Source organism: Aulonocara sp. 'chitande type north' Nkhata Bay, linkage group LG16 (genome assembly GCF_057382095.1).
Source record: "Aulonocara sp. 'chitande type north' Nkhata Bay isolate Kocher_YH1m ecotype deep benthic linkage group LG16, A_spYH_male_GT1.1, whole genome shotgun sequence".
Taxonomy (NCBI): domain Eukaryota; kingdom Metazoa; phylum Chordata; class Actinopteri; order Cichliformes; family Cichlidae; genus Aulonocara; species Aulonocara sp. 'chitande type north' Nkhata Bay.
The window spans coordinates 20,963,743-20,985,670 of record NC_141359.1 but is presented as its reverse complement, the minus strand read 5'-3'; the positions used below and the strand labels follow the sequence as shown (position 1 = coordinate 20,985,670).

The following is a 21,928-nucleotide window of genomic DNA, read 5'->3' as shown; positions in this document are numbered from 1 at the left end:
TGTTTTGTGATGTGAAAACCGAGGAGTGAGAGAGAGATTTGTCAAGGCTTCTGGTCAGGCAGGAAGCTGAGTGTGGTTAGCTTAGCGGAACAATAGAGGGGAAGCTCTTTACCATTTTTTTTGTAAAGTATTTATCCTGCGTAGTCCCTCAGACTGCACTGGATCTGGCTTCTTAAGGACAAAAGTGAGAGTTAAGGAAATCAATCTTGCTTGCAGACGGGAGTTACGGTACTACTGGAGATACTAGAGAACATTTGATAACAAAAGCAAACATCCGCCATTCCAAATACAGTAAGAAGAGAGGGAGAGGATAGTTCAGGCGTGAAACTGGTCATGTGGCAAGTGTGAGCTCGCTCTGGAGATTGTATGGGTCCTGCAATGGCAGTTTTGGCAGGTCTTAAGCCTGGCTCTGGACAAGGGGATAGTGAAAGAATGCTGTCCTGGCCAGTTTTCCTGTTGATGCTGGCCGCTCTCAGCTCATCTTTTCTTTCAGCTTTGTCTCTGTACCAGCTGGTAGCCCTCAGAGCTGAAATAGAGCAACTTCAATCAGATGTCTCTTGTGGGAGAGAAGAGGGACAACCCAGCGCAGACAGATTGCAGGTGAGAGAACACTAGTCCACCCCCCACATGGGAACGACAGCAAGCACCCCACCTGCACAAGGTTACGAAGATGTGCAAAATATTGTATTTTAATTGCAGTTACTGTTTTTCTAAGAGCTATATCATGTCTGTGCAGGTGGAGATTCCAAACAACATCAAAGATGTTGCTCGTCAGCCCGAGTGTCCACCTGCCTTCATCCAAAGACGACGAAGGAGAACGGTGTCTGGAGCAGAAGTGTTAAGTAAGACATAGAGGGTGCACTTGAGACTTACAGTTATTGTTCACGCATGAGATATTTGCAAAAATGTACGTTTTGTTTTTTCAACTCTGTTGCCTGATTAGAAAAAAGAAAAATAACACACACTTTTATTACTGGTACTATGCGTAGTGTATAATTTTCTGTACCATTGTTAACCCGTGTTTAATTGTGCATAGAGGTTTCTTTCTTTCTTTTTTTTTGGTGGGCAGGGGGGTGGAGGGTGTTAAATCCCGCCACACTAAGTTCCCCAGACACACTGTTTACTTTAACATACCAATGACCACGTTTTCTTAACAATCCCAAAAAATCTCATGTGGTCAGATATTGCTGTTAGTTGATTAATGTGCATATAAGGCCAAATTTATTGAGCTGTTGGGCACCGATGATGCACTTTTGCCCAAAAATGGGAGAGAAAAAAATGATGGATAAGAACGAACAAGAGTAACGGTTAAGGAACAAGCTTTGTTGAGACAGAAAAGAAACAACTTTTAAAAATAGTTTCCTCTTGTGTTTGCTCGCAGTTTCTCAGTCTTTCCTGCAGATGCTGGCAAACGACAGCAGAAAAAACTACGTGAAAGGTACAAGATGTTAGACCATAACTGTGACATTTTGTTTTGATTTGTCTGTTTATTTAACTTACCTCTGGTTTGTATTTACCTCTTGTTTCATATTGAGATCTTTTGGTCTTTGCAAACTAATCAGAGCCATTGTTACAAAGTCAGAATTTAGACTTAAGCTGTATGAGGTCTACAGTAACTAAGTGACTCACAAATATGGTGACTGTTACAAAAGATGTATCTTTATGTGCTGTGGGGCATTTTCCATAATGATGTTATGTTTTGGTTTAGAAATTTTAAGAGATACGTACACAGGCATCCCTTGGCAGCCTGGGTTAAAGAGAGGCACTGCCCTGGAGGCCGAAGGTGACCGCATTTTAGTCCGAGAGGAGGGCTTCTATTATGTGTACAGTCAGGTATGTCCTTTTTTGAAATTGTCATTCCATGATTTTGCCACAGGGGGGTGCTGCCAGTCCGTTTCCAAATCATCAGATATTATTTTCCCCCTTACAAACGGTGCAGAAAAAAGGGTGTGCTCAATCTAAACATGCAGCTGGTTGAGAGACCTTGAACAAAGGTCAGATAAAGAAGAGAATATATAAATTATGCGTGCATAATAAATTAGGCGGTGCTGTAGCACCAATGCCCCCACCACACCCCGTGGTTTTAACCTGGTGGTTCTGATGTGCACAGGTCTTCTACAGGGACAACACCTTTGCAATGGGTCACGTGGTGTTCCGGTGGAAGGCAAATGTTGTTGGAAACGAGCCTCAGTATGTGTCCCTGTTCCGCTGCATCCAAAACATGAACCCTGTCCAATCGTTCAACACCTGCTACACAGGAGGTGAATCTGTGTTATTGTATTTGCCCAGATATGTTCTTCCTTTAAACAACAGTTCTTGTGGAGGTTAATCAACCCACTTCCTCTTTTGTCAAGCTGTCAAGCATTTGTTTGTGTGTTTGTGTATGCATGTTGGTGCTTCAGTTTAAGGAGTGCGTAATAATGGAAAATACCAATTCAAGGTCTGATGCAGACATTTACATCCCTCAGGTATTGTGAAACTGGAGGCTGGGGACTACTTGGAGCTTCTGATCCCCCGGGCCACAGCAGACGTGTCCCTGAGTGGAGATTCCACCTTTCTGGGTGCTCTCAAACTGGCTTAAACTGTGCCACCTCACATCGGACCCAAGGGGAGACGTTAAAGCCATGAAGTGCCAGAGATGGGGGAATGGCAGCAACATGCTACATTTCTTGGTGACCTTGACTGACTTGGTGTTGTGACAAAAACACAGGAAGCAGCCATTTCACCACTGGCTGAATGATGTACTGTGCAACTTCTAGCTTGTTAAGCCTGAGCAGACACAAGAGAGACAGAGGGTTAAGGGTTAAGGTCTGTCCTTTTTATTATGTTCATGCATTATATTCATTTGTGCCATACATATATACATTGTAAGAAACTGTTAGAATCAAGTAAGCTTTCTTCAGATAGTCGCACACGTGGCAAGGACCAAATATTAATCACATAATCTTTCATTTAGCAGCAGCCACATTACTGCATAACTCAGATGGTTCTTCTTATATGCTTTATTAGTCCAGATATAAAGACATAAGCCAGCATGACTCACTTGATATGAATATTCAGATGCAATAAAGTGACAATTCTTTCACAAGACATTCTGAGTGGAGGCTGATGTTCCATCAATAACCACAAGAAGGAAAGAGTTGTGTATGTGTGTGTGCGTGTGTGTGTGTGTGTGTGTGTGTGTGTGTCAGAACAAAAGCAAAGAGAGAAATAAGGTTGATCAGGAGCAGCAATACCCTATTTTTAGCCTGAGGCAAAACTCTAGGCAGATGATGTCTTCATTTTCAAAGGAAGTGATCAATGAATTTGCCATGCACGAATGCATGAAAGCCCAGGAGAAAATAGTGACACTTTTTCAGTGTATTCTTCAGTCTAGATTTTGTATAAGCTAGAGATGGAGTGAACGTTATACCCGAGAGTGTGTTCTTATATATTCTGGACAATATTAATACATTCGCAGTTTTAATTACAGTACATTATGTGAATTTTTTATGCCATAAATCATGCAGTATTATCAGTACTTTACACACTGTATAGGATCAGAGGGATTGTTTAGTTTTAATCTTTACTGACTGTCAGTGGTTTTGTATTATAATTGTCATATCAAAGGTAAAAAATAAACAATTAGTCACAAAAAAGGTTTTCTCTTACATGAGTTTTTCGTGCAATATAACATATCAGGAAAACACAGATTTGTACACGGGAAAGGAAAATGTTAAGCAAAACGCCACACAACTTAACATGATTTTGCCATGACATGATATGATATAAAATTATAACATATAGCTCAAGTATTTCCCACAATTTCCTTGTATTCAAAACACAATTCATTAACAGGAAAATCTGGCTTCTATCTGGCTGCCAGGAAACCCATATGAAAACAGTGACAGTCAAAAAAATGTTTTTGTTCCACAACTATTTAATGGTAAGCCCAGTTTAAGTAAACTATTTAAACTGTTGATTTTAGACAAGACACACACCACTGTTTACATTGGTTGCTGAGCGGAGCAGGCAAACAGTTCAGCTTCCTGGGTTTCAGGATGTATGGTTACCAGGGTTCCCTGGTAACCATACATCTCTCCCTGCGGTGAATAAATCTGAGAAATGACTCAGATTAATGTAACCAGCTAACTTGGAACGTTATAATTCTGGTGATAATAAATTTACTAAGGGAGGTGAAAGGCCTGAGTCTGGAAGTGTGGTCAGAGGGTGATTAAAACCGCCAAGGACATCATTTGCACCGGTCTGCAGAGCATCAGCAATACTGAACCCAACCACAGCTTTTTCACCTGCTGCCACCTGGGAAGCACCGTAGATGTAGCCACTGCAGGACATTTTATTTTCTCATCTTCATACTTCTCTTTAATACTTTGCTATTTATTAAATACAGTTAATATTTTTAATGACTAAATTATTATTCATGTTTATTTTATGTGTTTTGCCAATACCATAAATGGTAAATGGACAGGTATTCATATAGTGCTTTTTACGACAAGCCTCATTCAGTCATACATACGTAAGCACCTTGTCCAGCATTACACAAATACTCACACAGATGCATTTGAATGTGAATGTGTGAATGCTAATGTGTTGACATGCAGACTAGAGTAGCCAGGGACTGAACAATCGACCCGACCCGCTCTACCTCCTCAGCCAGAGCTGCCTCAAATAAAGGGCCTGCATCTTCTACCTTGTTTTAAAACCTCCTGACATAATGGCAGTTAAAATGAAATATGAATCTTCAAACTGTAGAGGTTGATTTTTTTTAGTATTTTGGATTTCTCTTTATCTGCGATATTCTTTCTATGTAAACTGGCCATCTGTCAGTCGTGGCAAAGAGTAAGACAAAGCCCAGTGGGTGGTCACTTCTTCAACAGGCATTCTGCCCTTGGAGCCCGTTTGACAAGCACTGAAATCAAAAGTGGGGGAGGGAAGAAGTCTAAAATAGAAGTCTTGAGAAGCTGGATGTTAAATTCACTCAAAGATCCCAAATATGTATCAGTGCAAGAGTACATGGAAGAGAGACCTTGAAGTTGAAATGCACAAGGAGAGTGGGTCAGGTCAGAGAACCGGAGCCATTGAAGTCAGAGAAGCTCTTTGATGATGCGGTAAACAGAGCGGGCGGCTGGGCAAACATCAATTGAGAAAAAGAGGGGGGGGGGGGGGGGGGGGGGGTTAGAGAAGAGGGAAGAGTGGAGCAAAGACCTCTGCTATAAATGTGTCAAGCATGATGCTCCTCCCTCTGGGTCAAAAATGTCTTCGTGCGGTGCCATGGTGACGAATTGTGTCTTGGCGGAAACTGATGTCATTTTGGGCTCCGCTTTCAAAAGAGAAACCAGTGTCTGACCGGAGAATGAGGAAATGAGACCTGCTGTGCGCTCATGCTGGCACTGTGTGTAGTTCACACACCCGTGCACTCACGGTGCGTGTATACAGTGTTTAAAATATCAAAGATGCACAAAGCAGATATTCCGAAACGTCTGTAAAATCATATTTTAAAGAGCGTCTTAAAGAAATAAAGATGAAAAACAGCTCTACAAATGACCTTTTTACCTGTTCTGCTTTATTCAACAGCTACACAAGGCACATTATCTACTCTGACAGAGAAGTAAGATTACTTAAAGGAGCGCTGTTATACTAACAGTGGGTAAATTCCAAGAAGTCTTCAGTTTCAATTCATTTGTTTTCTCATTTCTCCAATTCTATCCCTTGTGGGTTTCACTATCTCTTTGTTCCCATCTGTACTTCCCTTGCTTTCCTTCTCTCTCTCTCCCTGTTTGGTACCTTTGGGACAGGTGAGACAGATGACAGGGAGTAAAGGTGATCCCTGAATCCTGATTATAAAACCGAGCATGCCTCGTTTCACTAACATGCTTGCACAGGCATCAGAGTTTGCAGACAGACATTCACTTTTGCAGAGCATTGACTCTCACTGTGTACATATGTAGATCTGTTGCCCTCCCACAAATACTAATGAAATGTGCACTGCTCATATTAGCTCACAGCAGCTAAATGTGCTATATGTTTGTTTCGTGTACATACTTATGTAGAATTTGGAGATTACTTCGATCTGCTGCTGTCAGCCCAGAGTAATCAGGCTGATCCAGAGCCCTCCAGCTGAACTGGCAGAGGCAGTGCATGGATTTGCATGGATTTGGTTTATCAACAAACAGGATTGCACCATACGTTACTCTACATCCTAAACACCGTGCTCTGTGCTCGCCATTCAATATAGTTTGGGGGTTTTTTGGATTCAGTTAGATGTCAATTGTTTCTGATTTGAAAAACGTGACTGACCAAGCCGAATAAGAGGTTTATCTGTTTTTAACATTGCAAACATGTGATTGGGTTTAAAAATGCTCTCCCTCTCTCCCCTGTCCACATGAGATCTGCAAATATAAGCTGATCTATAATTCATATATTCCTGCCGAAAAATCAAACCATCACAAAACAGCAATCTGCATGGGTACAAGGCAAGTTTGAGCAGATTTGAAAGTTGTCTCCGTTCAAGCTCTTCCTATTGAATCTTTTATTTTTCCAGGCATTTTTCTCAGGGACATGAGCTTATTGCAGAAGAGAGCAAAGCACATCAGATGGATGATGAGAAAGGGGGAGAAAGATTATGGCTTGCCACAACTCTGCTGCTTCCCCCTCTCTCTTTCCTTCTTTCTCCATCTTCTTCACCGCTCCAAGCCCGGGCTTTGGATGACACACAGCCCGCAACATTTGTTTAAACACACACACACACACACACACACACACACACACACACACACACACACACACACACACACACACACACACACACACACACACTTAGAAGCTATTGGACAAAAAGGAATAATTTGTATATACTGTAAATAAAAAATATTTGCTAATTTTACCTGAATACACCATCAGTTCAACAGTTGATATAAGAGAATAACTGACTTTACAATTAGTCATTTATTTATTTATTTTTACACTTTTTTTGTTCCCTCACTTTCTCGTGGCTTCTGGGGGCTTGGCTTTATTTCACCAATTCTTGGTATTATACTGTTTACATGTTTTTGAGTCTGCCAGTAGTTGCAAGTACTTTTATTTTGTTGTGATTGATTTTCAGTAGCAGGCACAATGTTAAATATTTTCACCATCTTGGTTAGTGATTCAGCGTGAGATCATTTTCTAATTTGCACCGCAGACCGCTCAGCATTGTTTGTTCTTGTTTATTAACCAAAGTCCTGGAGAAATACTGAAATTTTGACCTGATGATAGAAAAATAGAACACAAGTATGTATTTCATGAAATCCATCCGATGCGTGTGGAGATTCATTCTAGTACTCATTCTCGTGCTGATGAGGAAGAGCAACAGGCACTGATACCCTGTGAGAAAAAGGCGACGTTAGGTGAGAAGGCACATACTATTTACGAGCTGTCCTCATTGTTAGGCATATGTGCTTACGTTCCTTTTTGGCATGCAAACACACACACATACATACACATGCACAAGCAAAAGACGGGCGTAACGGAGTGGTGTGTACAAAGTCCACTGTCACCCATTCCTACCATCTGCTCATGGGCTTGTGATAAGCAGTTGTAATTAGAGATTTAAACTCCTGTCTTCCTCTCTTTCTGTTTTCCCTCTCTTACACAAAACCAAACTCATAAATCTCTCCCTTTCACTCTCTCTCCCTGACTTATGCTCACTCTCCCTTTCAGTTTTTCCCCTATATTCACCCAAGCAAGCACTCCCCCCCCCCCATCCACCCGCTCTCCTTTTAACTCTCTCTCCCCCTCTCTCACTCAGATGGGATGTGAGTGGAGGATTTTAGCCTATTGGTGTAGATGTAGAGAGAGATGGGAGTTGAGTTCTCTCTGGCTTTCTCTCGCTGAGTGTTTCAGATCTCTGCAGCTGAGACCAAATTGTCTCTGGATTTTATTTGCTATCTGCACAGAACCACAGGGAGAAGCTACACTGAGGTACAGCGCTAAATGTCTATTGCTTTTCGTGTGTTGTGTTGTTTAGTGACTTCAGAGCTCCTCTGTCCCGGTCGGTCACATAAGGCCCGATGGCATACTGTTGGGTCACCGGCAAATATTTGGATGAATCAAAACTATGATTGTGAATAATTTGCCCTTTGCATGAATGGAATTTCCTAAGCGTACAAGTAATCTACAAAGGGTAAAATGCCTGCTATAGTTTGATTTGACTTAGATGTTTATACATATTTTGAGTTTCTTTTTGCTTGTAGGTATTGCCTTTGTTTGCTGTCTGTAGATCGGCCTTTGTTTCTATTCATTTTTTTTTTTGTCCCTCTTGTATGCTGTTGTTTGCCTGGAGATGTTCCATGTGTGCTAACTGGCAGAGCAGAAAAAGGGAAACAGGTTTGTTGGCTTGTCAGCTGCAAACACAAACACGCAGCCCTCCAAAAAACCTTTAGGGTACTGAATGTCAACTGGGGATTGCCCCAGTTTCAGATGACCTTGGGCGACTTTCACCTAAGCTCTATGTGGTTGTGTGATGTGTACAATCAGAGCCTCTGTGTAAATATTTACAGAAAGTGAGGAAAAAAATCAGGAAAGAAAAGAGGACTATAGAGGACTGGACAGCCAGGAAAAATAGGGGTGACAATGGGTGGTGAATAGATTTTATGGAGTGTAAAGCCTTTTCTTGGTGTGACATAAGATAGCTCAGTATCCGACAAGATGATGACTCTGGCTGTGTAGAATAAAAAAACTGCTTTTGTTTCTCTGGAGCTCACAGATGGTCTTATTCAGACTGAGAGTCTACACACCCCAGTGTGTGTGTGTGTGTGTGTGTGTGTGTGTGTGTTTGTGAGAGAGAGAGAGAGAGAGAGAGAGAGAGAGAGAGAGAGAGAGAGAGAGAGAGAGAGAGAGAGAGAGAGAGAAAAGACTGAGTGCATGCGGGTTAAACTTGTTGGTGTTAAACCCTTGGGATGATATGATTCAGAGCTGTTACTAATAAACACAGTGTAAGAAAATCACTCGTGATGTACAAGGAGGTCCACTTGTTTTAGTCACAGCGTCCCTTTCAACAAGCTGTATCTGTGTCTGTGTGCTATTCCCATCTGTCCTGTTGCTCAGCCAGACTGTGGGCCTCTCTGTCTGGCAGTATCAGAGGTATCATTCTCTTTAAACTCAAAAGACTGTCTCCACCACGTTACTTTAACAGTACCATTTTTCCAGCAGTTATATTCCAGACTCTCTTTTTTTGCTGCTTCTTTTCTTTTCTCTGTGGAGCATTACTAAATGCTGTGTAATCCGCACAAGGGCGCCCAGTTGCCTGTCCTGTGGTCAGCTGTTGAGCCACATGGTCTCAAGACTTAGTCACCACCCTCCCTGATAATTATAGGTTGATTTATGAGCTCGAGGAGGATGATGATGAAGAGCAGGAGAGGGTGGTGGCTGAGCAAAGACCTTTTGCTGCAAGCGAGGTTTTTGATGGATTTGCTGCTATCAGAACTCCAGTGGTGCTCAAAGAATATACAAACCACCAACTGTTTCACTCATGTAAAGTAGCCCACCAGCTGTGTTGCAATGCTGAAGCCCCATGGCTTTGACAAGATTTAAATGACACCTTTTTTGTATGATTAAGGGGCGAACCACCTTTCAAGAGAGCTCTAGGAGAGAGTGTCTGGTTCTGAAAGTCAACGTTATATAAAATGGAGAAAGGTAAAGGTAAAAGATGATGCCACCACTTAGATATCTTTTTCCTCCATCTAATAAATGAATTCAGAACTAGAGAGTCTCACTATTTCCTCACAGCACGAAGGCCCTGAGTTTGACTCCACCAAGGAGGTGGGGCCTTTTTGTGTGGAACTGACAACAACTGTTCCCTCTGAGTCTGCACGGATTCTCTCCATGTCCCAACTTCCTCCCACAGTCCAAAGACATGCATGGGGTTAGGTTGACCAAAGCCTGAATGGGAGCTTGAATGGTTGTTTGTCTTTCCATGTTAGCCCTGCAACAGACTGGTTATCTGTTTAGGGTCTGCTTGGCCTCTTGTCCTGTAACAGCTGGCGTAGGCTCCGGCACAAATTTGACCCTTGAACTGGATAAGTGAGAAGGGATGGATGGATAGATGGATGGAAGGATGGATGAGTGAAACTCTGTCTTTCAACACCTCCAACTGTGAGATGGGATGATTAAACATCTTTGTCTATATTTTTTGTGCCTGTCCACCAGCTGATATCTTCATAGTTTGGAACTGCACGGTTATCACGCTCACTGAAATTCCTTGGCGTTACTCTGACAGAAAGCCTCCAAGCCTCCTTTTGAAAAACAAACAAACAAAAAAAAAAATATCTTCACAGACATTGAATAGATAGATGAATTTCATGCGCCTGAGGTCAGAGGAAAGAAGGCTGACTGGGCAGGCAAAAGAGGGGGTAGAGGGGGTTCATCTGGGAATGCCATGGATTAAATTGGACTGCTGCCAGCTGTAATCCAGAGCAACTGCGCTATTTATTTGAATTATGAGTTGAGATGGAAATGTGCAATATTAGGAGTGTGCTGTAAAGAAAAGGACTGTTTACTAACATTATCAGGATTGAAAAGATTCCTGATCTATGATAATTATTTCATTATTTGTTTGTTTCTTTTGTTTGAACAACAGTAAATTCACCAAATTCCTGTATTTTCAGATTAATGACAGTTAAAAAAAAGAAATAGAGTTATTGCCCTCTCCCTTGCCAAAGCTTTACTCCAGCTATGAAACCTTGGTTGTATTCGGGTGTGCTATAATAATAGCAGCTAATAAATCCAATCAGAAATCACATTTTTCATTTTTTTGGTACTCGGCACAAATTTCCTAAAGAATTGGAAGCAAAATTTTTGGGGAAAAGTGCTTTATTCTTCATCTTATAGATCATGAGCCTGAATTGGAAAATAAGCTTGAGAATGGGATGAAACCGTCTGAAAAGTGCTATTCTTATGAGTAAAACCCATAGGATTGGACAGCTGCTTCAAACAGCAGCTAAAGTTAATGACAGGTGGTGAAAAGCACTCGTGGCATCAGCAGCAGCAAAAGCGTGTTTTTAGGAGAGGAATTCCTGCAGCAAGCTTTGGATTGGATCCAAACCTTTTGTCTGAGATTTTCCCCCATCTGATGAAACAATATCATCAAAGCAGTCTGCATGGGTTCAATGCTAAACAGGTGCAGCAGCTGACACAAAGGTTGACTAAGCCCTAAGGAGATGGAGGCTGTCCTCTATGTGATCTCACTTTATATAGAAGACTTCCTCACAGTAACACATGCTGCTGGTATGTGACTGGTGGCCTTGCAGACTTTGTTTCACTTCCTATAATTGGACACTGTGTCATAAAGGGACATCAGTGTCAGGGTCGATGTCTGGGCTTGCCAGGACTTGCTTTTGCTACATGTATTTATGAATTACCTTTCATCAGCTGATCGAGTGATGAGGGTAGGATAGCTTTATCTTATGTGAAAACCACAGTTAACACTGCTGGATTCCCCCCCCCACAGAGAGAAAAGAACAACACATAAGTAGCCTGCAGATACTTTAATGTTATGAAGGTAATTTAGGAATGGGAGCTGAGATCGCTCGATTGTGTAACATGGCTTGGATGGTGCAGAGGGAGGATGATGAATGCATTTCTCAGCAGGAAGAAACAAGTAGGATGGAAAGAGAGGCTGCGAGAACAGCTCATGAAGTAGCTGTTTCGCTCGCCTGTCTGAAAATTGTTTGAAGGCAGGTGCGTAAAATGTGGCTACTCCATTTCTGCCATCATATGGACAAGTGGACCCTCTGCCGTTGCACATAAATAATTGTCCACCTACCAGGTTCTTTTGCCTGTAGCTACAGTGGCTGATATTAGAGCGCTGAGTGTGAGTGCATCAGCAGAGCCATGCTAATGATTTGAACAGGATTGGTTAAGTATTCCCTTTAAAAACGCCGCTTTGATCTATTCAAGGAGCCATGGGGGGAGTTTTTGCTGAGATGAAAGATAATGTCTAGCTGTGATGTTTGTGTGTCTGATTTCAAACATGTCATCACTCACATTTAACCTTAATCAAATTAAGGCATTAGCTAATGAGGCATGATGCCCCATTTGACAATGCTACAATACACTCCTACTTCCATCACGCTGATCTCCTGAAGATCCTCGTTAGACTGTTGTCCACAGAATGAAAGATCGAGGATTATCGACAGAAGTGAGGCAAAAGAAGTGAGGCAAAAAGCAGAGTGTGTGACCTAAATTCTTGAGAAAAAGGATCACTTACAGCAAAGCTGGAGTGAAATGAAGGAGAGAGGATTTGAGGTGAAGGATAATGTGTTTGGTAAAAAGAAAGTGTGGAGGAAAGGGTGATAAAAGATCCCAGTTAGTGTTATCATAATATCTGTTCATTTCTGCAGGTACAGATAAGAGGTCTGAAATGAAGGAAAACGTCTCTGTAAAGCAATGTCTCATACCATAATGTGGAAGAAATTGCTTCGGGATCATGCACATACTCCCAGAGTGTTTGTGTTAGTGCGTGTGTGTTATAAAAGTGTGTTTTTTTATTTTTTATTTTATTGATCTTGTAATTGCATCCCTTTGTATAACTACCAATCCAAAATGTAACAACCTCTAAATCGTTCCCACCTGCCTTCTTTGTTTTTACTTTGTCTCCATGTTATAACTCCCTTACTCTCTCTTACATTTTCCAGTTGACCTTACACCAGACTACAGAGTGTGTAATTTAATTAAAGCCATAGTCGCACACGATCTGTGGCAGGAGGTGATAATAGGTAGTGCAATAAAGGATTTTAAGTACAAGCTAAGTGTTAGAAGTTCATATCATTGCCTATGTAGCCTTAGACTGAACAGCACAGGCTGGTATAGGGAAGTGATAACATTTTGTGATCACTGAGACAGTGGAATATTAAAAAGAAAACATTTCAGAGAGACTGATTAGAGGAACATTTTGCGACTTTGTGAGGGTGTCTAATCTTGTCACATGAAACACATGATAACTATTAATTAAGTAAATTAATTAAATCAGCTCATTTTTCTTGTCCCTGTTTAAGCAGTTCATTATGAAAAAAGAAATGGATTCAAATCCCTGCAAGAAAAGTCTATCTGTCACACAGCACTTGCATTCAAAGGTGTTGACCTTTATAGTAATTGGAAAACAAACTAAAATCATGTAGTCACGCTTTATGTATTACTAAAATTAGGGATAATTAAAAATAGGATTTGTTTAAATCTTTCTTCAGATAAGTCATATGGTCTAATTTCAAATCAGCATTTAAGACTTTCAAGCTACATTACATTACAGACATATGTAGCATAAGCTAATAATAACACCATTGTTAAAACTACTACGATGGAGAAAAATTGCTATGCCTTTTTATGCCATTAGCATAAAAAAATCTTTATATTGCTTTAGTCATTGGTTGCTTACTTTAGACTTTAGATTCAAGATTTTTCAAATGTTCATTGGAAATAGTGCTAACTAGCTAATTGCATGAACAACCACAATATTGGAGGTTTGCTATTTTTCTAAAACTTCCTGAGATGTTGTTTACCCAAAATACTTAATTTGCAGCTTCTTGGGCTTTCAGCATCACAACCTCAGAACAATTACATTTATAAGTGAAAACAAGTGTGGTCATGACTACAATTTTTTAATTTTTGTTAAGGTAAGGCAACTGGAACATTTATAATACCATGGCATCACTTGTAGCTAGGTGCTAACTTTGTCAACATAGCTAAATTCATTCTTTACCATTAAATTAGGAGTGATGGGATGTAACTGGGTGATAATGAAGTTAAACAGCAGTTTTTTTGTCTTTGTGCTAAAACTTCTGTACTGTTATTAACAAAGTCTTGGGATGATCGACAATATTGCTCTAAAAAGACAGCTAGCTTTCTAGCCTTACTTAGCCAGTTTGAGGAAATATTAAATTGGATCAACAGCAATGAGTTGTTGTGCAATATGTAAACCTTCATTTTAATGTCTTGCCCTCACTTAATGTAGGCTTATAGTATGCTTTCTGCATATGTATGTGTAAAATACAAATTCTTATTGTGCCACCTCTCAGGGTAATGGATCAGTCAATTTCTAATTTAGGTTAATTATGACAATAATTACTTTAATAAGCTCAAACAGTAGGTACTGTATTGGTGTTTGGGTAAGACCCCCATTAATTATATGAGCAGCGACTCAGAGATTAAGAGTGACAGACTAGGACTGATGCTAACAGATGGAGAGATTATCCAGGAGGAAAGCACAGGAAGCTAATTAAAAACAGCTGATGTGTGAAGATATGCAACAAAGAGGAGATCTCCCCTTTCAGAGGTACCCTCCTCTCTCTGTATCTACTTTAAGCTTTTCTATTTTTCTTGGTATTATAATTACTTTCCCCCATGTTGCTGTCTGCTTTGTCTTTCTCATGATTACAGCCTTTCCAGTGACTGTAGATGTATGATTTTTTTTAACCATTACTGTCTCTGACTTTTAACTCCTTCCTTCTTATATGTGTTGTTGTTACATACCTTTCAGTGGCTCTCCCAGTTCTGCAGGTGAGAATTAAAGCATGTGTGCTTGGAGATGAAGGAAGATAGATTTAGAATATTAAATCAGCAGCATGGTGGGTAGGTGAGTAGAACCTAACAGTGAAATGGCTAAAATAAGGCTGTAATGGACATGTGGAAATTGTGAAAAGATGCTTTGAGAAAAAAACAAATGTTAACAAGGGGAAAATCCAAGGTCACTGTGGGGATTATTGCCAGTGCAGCTCTGTAGTAATGATGGTGATAGCCCTTAACTATTCATCACCACCACATTACAGGACTAAGTGTTTGGGTTTATGTGTGTGAGCACATTAAGGGGTTTCAGACACACCTGTGTGTGAGCATTTAACCTCCATTATATTTTTTCGGTGTGTCTGGCTCCAAAAACACAGCTCATGTCGTTCTGTTTTGTCTCCTTTGTCTGGCAGTTGGCTTTGTAGCCGGTTTCTGTCTTTATGGGTCTCCTTGGCAAACTATCCCTGTTTGGCCACAAACTCATCAGGGCACACTACATGAAGCAAATCCAGGCGCCTCCCCTCTCCTTGTCCCTCCTCCTCATTTGTCAGAGCAGCATAGTGGGGAATAGAAAGAAGGGGTGGATGATTGTGAGGCTAGGGGTGTAACTGCACCCCTCAGATGGAGTGAGTGGGCTGGGCTCAGCGAGGTCTGGAGAGGGGGAGGGACACAGAGGGAGATAGAAAGACAGATGTAAAAGAATGATCAGCTCCAAGCGGCATAGTTACCATGGCTACGGGGAAGGGGAAGAGGATGAATGAATGACATCACAGTGGCGGGGAGGTGAGAGAGTGTGAAATTGATTTGGAGCACGGGCAGGCTGCTCTCGTAGGGTTTTCGTCAGGCGGACACATTTCTCTCGCCTGCGTGCCGTGGTGTCTCCTGTGGACGAGCTCTCACTGGTGAGACTCTGCTTTTTCTCTCCTTCTAACACTTCTTGTTCATGAGCCTGATGGTGAGTGTGATTTTTGTTTTGATAACAGTATTCAGGTACTACAGCACAGAATGAGAACACGCATGCATGCGTTAAGGAGCATGGGTGTCATGTGTGTCTTTGGGAATGAAAGGAAATGCATATGGTGTGCCATGCAGTTGTCGTGGGTCTAAATATACCACGAGACACTTAGTTTAGTGTGTTATTATGGCTGGGAATGAACAGCTGATTGTGCAAGAAAGATTTCAGTGTAGCGTAAGATTTCCGTGCTGTCATGAGATCTATTTGATTACAGATTTTCACACTTTAAAGCTGTTGAGACTGCATCTGTTGTCATCTTGTTGCTGATGCTTTCAGCTGTTATGTCATTTTCATTTAGTTCCTTAAGGTCACTTCTTTGTTGCCTCTGTTTTTAGCAGCGTGAACGAGATGTTCAGAAGCCAAACCTGGTTTCTGTTCAGAAAGCACCTCAGCGGCGGAGCTGTGGAGCTTTTCCACCAATGGAGAGTGAACTTGACTCTTAATTTATGGGTGGTCTTTCTTAGCAGTGCACCAATGTGCTGCGAGTCCGTTGGCAAAGCTGGCTTTGTGATTAATGAGGAAGTTGACCTGTATTGACCCCTGAGAGACAAACAGACAGAGTTGAAGGGCAGGGGCTGGAGGTCACAGTAAAGTCAATCAAAGTCCTTGCTCAGTTTCTCTTCCTGTTGGTCAGCATCCAGAATGGTGACATATAACAGATTACATTAGTGATCAAAGGATCAACATTAAGTGATTTTGAAAGCATAATCCATTATCCACGCACACTGGTCCACAATTTTGTTGTAATATGCGTAGTCCAGATGGTTTGTTTCACATCTTTTCAGCTGTTACGTGTGTGCTGTCTATTCTTGTCTGGAGAGAATATGCAAAGAGGTACAGTGCATTAGCAATGATCCTTAACAGATAGTATTGTATAATTCAGCCACTGAATGTAATAGTTTAGAAGCAAAAGGAAGAATACTGTACTTAGTTATAAAAACAGCAGGAAAGGCTGAATTCCCCAGACAATATGCCTGTCCGGCATCAGCACTGTTGTTAGGCTCAGGGCATCAATTATGAATAAAGAGAGGATGAATATACATGAGGCTCTTTCAGACAGTTTAATGTGAAACTGATAAAACTGTCACTGGGATATGCAGACAACTATACCGTAGATGTGGGTCACACTGTGTTTCTATGTGTTAAAGATGAAATGATATAAACATTTCAAATCACAGTTATAGTGACCAAAAGGATCGTGGTTATTAACGCAGTCACGGTGTGGTTTGAATGTGTCGGATAAGTTTAATGTTTTTTACGAAACCAAAAAGTTTCCTCAGTTCAGGTCTGTGCAGTTTATTTTGTGTATTTTGTGTCATTCTGTAGGACATCTGAAAGTGCGAGATGGACCCTTCAGCCCATTTATTCAAAATCTATTTTTAACAAAAGAAACAACTGAGCAACCACAGAACAAAAGAGCAAAGCAAACAAAACAAACACTTCTCTAAATCAAAACATGGAAATCCATACGCTTCAAAAACATGTTTTCATAAAGAGAAAAAAGAGAATCGCATGTGTGAAAGCCACATCGTCTTTTACAGTGTTGCAGTCTGCCTTTGCCTTCATGCCAAATTCCTTTGATGTTTTTACAAACACAGCGAGACAGTGTTTTTTAGCCTCTTATAGAATATGAACCTTTATTGTTTTCCATTTATTTTTTATTTTCTTTAGCATGTGCATTAACACCATCTACGCTTTTACATAAAGAGTTGTTAAGACACACACTGTAGGTAAATGATGGATGTAGCTTGTGCATCTAAAAAGTCAAGGTACTGAGGATACAGCTTAAACCTTCATACTTTCTAAAGGCCAGCAGGTGGCATCTCTGCTAACTGGAAAAAGAAGACAGAATCAATCAAGATTGTGAGGATCTAAAATGTTGGGCTCAAATGAATGGGTGACATCATGGTGACTAGATGGACCTCATTTATATACAGTCTATAGGCTCACCGGATGGGAGTAGCTAGTATGGATGTTAAGGTGCTCCACTGCAGACAGTATACAGTTGTGCTGTCAGTCTCTTTTAGGTCATTTTAAAAGTTCACCTGAGTGAGTGTGAGGCTGCCGGCATTCTGGAAAGCATCACCTGAGACAGAATGCTTGCCCATGAAGGATGTCCAATCACTCGCTCTGAACACAAAACTGCCCGGTAGCAAAACAGTACCTAAGATAGTGCTTTTGTTTCAGTGTTGTGAGCAGATAATCTGAAGTCAGATCTAGGCCATCCCACTCTGTTACTGCATGTTTTCTTGTGTCACTTACACAGTGTCTTTAGGTTTTTTTCAATACCTTGCTCTTAACTTTGGGTCTTCTCTGTTTATGACTACTACAAAGAAGTAAGAGTATGGTGGTTGCTTAGCAACATGAAGAGTTGTGCCTATACTGTACCTGGGTGATATAAGCATATTTATTGTGTAGCCTGCAGTCTACAGTTCCTCGTTGGGTTTAGCTTTGGAGAGAAATCAGATTACTGGATAACTCTGACATATTGTTAGTTTATGTTGTGGGAAGCTGCAGATGACTGACTGCTGACAGTAATCCTGGAACCTACACAGTGAGCTTAAAATAAAATTACACCTACAAACTTGGTAATGCAGTATTAGCTTATCAGCATAGTGGTGGCATGTCTCCATAATAATATTAGAAATAATAATAAGTTATCATGTCATCATTTAAAATATGATTGATTTATTAGATATATGATGCTTCTTCTTGCATTCATTTTACTTGGATAGCGGCAAAAGCAGCAAAGTTGGTGGGATTTGGTTCTTTCACAGGATTCTGTGTAGTGCAGCGGAGCTGTTTGTGCAATGAAAACAGACAATTTCTTGATCAAATTGTAATTTTTTGTGTGTGTGTCTTTTTTGTTTATCCTTAATGACAAAAAGTGAATCAACCAGTACTTTTTCTTTATCGTCTTTACTGACAGAATTACAGTATGTAATGCTATTGTGTTGTGTCGGCTGATCGGTTAACAGAGACAAATAACGAGTTTTTGTGGAGCATCATGATTGCTGCAGCATATTTATGTGATCATACTGACATATTTACATAGTGACTTGGACAGTTCTCTTATAAACTGACTCACTCTGTCTCTCTCTTTGTCATATAATCTCTGTTCCACACATTTGTATGTTCCACACAAAAGGCCTGTTCACTGCAGGAGCTTCTGTAAAAGCTCCTGCAGTGAACAGGCCTTTTGTGTTCTTCTCAAGATTTACAAAGATTTGAATACTACTGTATTTAATCCATCTCAGTTGGCTACTCTAACTTGTGTGTGAATGGGTGTGTTAGAAGCACAACACACAAATATAGCTGCACAGATTTCTTCTCATTACTTTTATGGTAGACTTACAGCTTCCATTTAAGCTGTTTTGCAAGAGTAGAGTGAAATGCAAAATTTGTTAACAAACATGGAAATGGTTCAAGTAGCAACTTGATTAGATTTGCATTAAACTGGTGAAGCTTCCGGACTATAATTATGCTGTGGTTGTTAATAGTGCAATCACACTAGGGGAAACAGTGGTTGGAGAATGCAGTAAGACCCAACTTTTTGAAGCTGTGAGCCATGAACTTGCTGCCTCTGAAATGGTTGCTTCAAAGATCTGTGGACGCTCACAGTCAGCTGCAATAAAACGACAACAAGCTATGGTATCATTGTGCTATCAGTTAGAGATGAGTTACATGCAATCTGTATGCAATACAGGCAAAACAGGTCGCCTTCCACCAGCTGACCTGTGTGATCGCTCAGAGTTTGTGTATGTCGCATGTTCAGCCTCTGGGTGACCAGCTGGTCAACGCAACTACCTGTAATCGGTCACCAATACCAAAAACGTTTGATGCAATCAGGCAACCATTGATTTTCCTTATATACAAGAAGGTTGCTGTCCTATTTACAATCTATTTTCCTATTGTGCCTGCAACACAATAGTATCCATGTTATTATTCCCTGTATTTCATTGGAATCACAGCTGTCTTTTTCCATCTCCTTTTTTTACTTCTACACTCCTGTTCAGTTTAAAGTCAGTTACGTAACATGAAATTATGATATAATTATAAAAGACTTCAACTGGAGTGAACAAAAGGTGCGGTCTTTTTAGAAATGGACTCCTTTCCTTCAATCTGATCGCATCTCAAAGTGACAGCCTGTCACTTTTTCAGTAAAAGTCTGTTTTGTAAAATGTGTTTGTTTACTTAAAGTAGTCGCATGATGCACGTGATGTAGCGTCGGCCAGTGCGTTAATATATATCCTGGAGGTTTGTGTGTGTAGCCCTACCCGCTCTGTATCATTGCCAAAAAACAGCTGGTCAAGCGTTGTTGTGCATGCGCAGTAGAGTGTGCACAGTGTGTGTGTTTGTGCACATTTGCTCAGATACACAGCAGGCATCTTATGGAACATTAGTACTTCAATTTAAACAGCTGTGTGTAGCATGATAACATAAAGCTGAATGGTGATGTAGATTAGTAGATGAAGCCAACTGCGCGTGAGTCACTGTGAGTCACTCACACAGTGTTGTGTGTAAGACGCCAGTCACTCATTCAGCTGGGAAAGATTGAGAGCAGGTGAGAGTAGGATGCTGTTTCTTCACTAAGTGCTGCTTGACTTGGAGCTGTTCACATGTTTGCTTGTACTTTTCTTTTATTTGTCTGGTTATTGATTGTCTCTTGCCGAAGCTTTGTGTTCCCGCGTTTGTTTGTTGTGCCAGCTGCTTGGCGCTGGGAGGATAAACAAAGTCAGAGCGAGAACTGGACTCTCTTCCAGTTTTAGGGATTGCGTAGTGGGGGAGAGGAGGGAAAGGGAGGGATTTAGAGAGAGACTCATAATTACAGGCAGAAAGCGAAGCCTGCACGAGAGGAGAGAATCTAACTCATAAGTTATTAATTGTTATAGCTCTCATCTGTCTCTGCCTTTGTCATGTACTAATTTATGTAATTTGTCTTTCAAGTCCTCCTCACTCTGACAGTTTTTTCCCTCGCCTTTCTCATGTTTCTCTCTCGTTCTTTCTTTCTTCTTCTGGCCAGCAGTGATAATGAACTGTATCAGTCTTTCAGCAATCAACGGACTAGATGATGCTGAAGTGATTACTGCAGTCTTTTGTCATTTGTTGACTCTTAAACTGTGAAATTACAAACAATCCTGTTTACATGGCTGCCACTTTAGTCCAGCCAACCTATGCCTCAATGTCAAAATAAAAAATAGCTGCATGAATCTTGATCAACCACTTAATCAGAATTTTCTTTTGTCTTGATTGTCAGTTTCTTTGGCGAGAGAATTACACTTTCAGAGTGGGGAGCTTTTTACCATATTTGAGGGCGTATCGAGCTGACTGATCTCCCAAACAGATCGTGTTTGTCTTTATAACTGCCTACAGTCACGATACAACTGTAGCTGAATAATAAATTAATGGGGATGACACACGTGATTGGCAGGGAGCTCCAAAGCAGATTGCAGGTCTTGTCACACTGGTGGGTGACCGTTTCAGATCTTTGAAACAAACAAGTCGTCATACGGGTTTGAACATTACTATAAACATTTTATTTAATGGCTGATTCATGTAATCACTCAGAAAATGCCTGAATTTTGGTGTTGACAGCAAAGCAAAGCATTTTTATGTGCCTTCCTTTGAAGAAAAAAATTGCTTTTTGCTTTTTATTTTTATTTTTTTACAAAAAATGTTTCCATTTTCAAAACTGTTTCATCTATGATTTCTTTTCTTTCTGGCAAAAAATAAGTTGCTCTTCTATACAAAACCAGCTGATTAGTCACTAGCAGGTGAAAATCAAAAGGTTTGTTATTTTGCATCGTATACCTGTGTGTTCATAAAATACTCCAGCAAAACAATTCAGAAAACAAGATTCAGCATAGTGTGATCCAGCAACTGAACACAACAGGCATTATTTTGTTTGTGCTTGTTAGTTTAAAAATGAATGGGTCAAAGATGAAATTGCCTGCCATGTCTGAAGCCCATAAATCTGATTTATAAGAACATGCAATTCTGCAGTTGTGACTGTTAGGTCAGTGCCTGGGAGCTGCTGAAGCTCACAGGCTCAGCATAGCTTGTTAACACCTGTCTGTTATTGAGTCACCCTGGCATAGCTGACTGGTACTGGGACTGATACCATTTTACCTTCATCTGTTCGACCTCTGTTCATCATTGTATATTCAATTTGTTTTCCACTAATGCACTGTGACAGGCCGCAATGTCCTTGAAATAATTGATGCAACCTTTTATGTCACTGATGCATAGTAACAAACTATCCAATGAAACAAAGTGGTGCTTTAGTAAGACTAGTAACAGGACAAATGAGAGAGGATAATGCTGTTTGACCTCTTTTCTGTATTTATAGGTAGTTTCTCTGTGATCTGCAGCATTGTG

The 21,928-nt window shown here is 40.6% G+C and overlaps 1 protein-coding gene across 1 annotated transcript; it reads left to right on the top strand.

The window, feature by feature from the left end:
- The first annotated feature begins 91 nt into the window (after nt 1-91).
- On the top strand, nt 92-3,588 carry tnfsf13b (TNF superfamily member 13b). The gene is made up of 6 exons (XM_086266262.1): nt 92-600; nt 737-842; nt 1,382-1,438; nt 1,709-1,833; nt 2,111-2,261; nt 2,469-3,588. Exons 1-6 carry the CDS (start codon nt 367-369, stop codon nt 2,579-2,581), a joined length of 786 nt encoding a protein of 261 aa, XP_086122388.1. The 5' UTR covers nt 92-366; the 3' UTR covers nt 2,582-3,588.
- The last annotated feature ends 18,340 nt before the right edge of the window (nt 3,589-21,928 follow it).

What these genes read in the sequence shown, in the direction of transcription:
- tnfsf13b (XM_086266262.1), top strand. Translation starts at nt 367, where the DNA reads ATGGGTCCTGCAATGGCAGTTTTGGCAGGTCTTAAGCCTGGCTCTGGA. An exon ending in CCAGCGCAGACAGATTGCAG is followed by an intron (nt 601 to 736) that starts GTGAGAGAACAC and finishes ATGTCTGTGCAG; the next exon opens with GTGGAGATTCCAAACAACAT. An exon ending in TCTATTATGTGTACAGTCAG is followed by an intron (nt 1,834 to 2,110) that starts GTATGTCCTTTT and finishes TGATGTGCACAG; the next exon opens with GTCTTCTACAGGGACAACAC.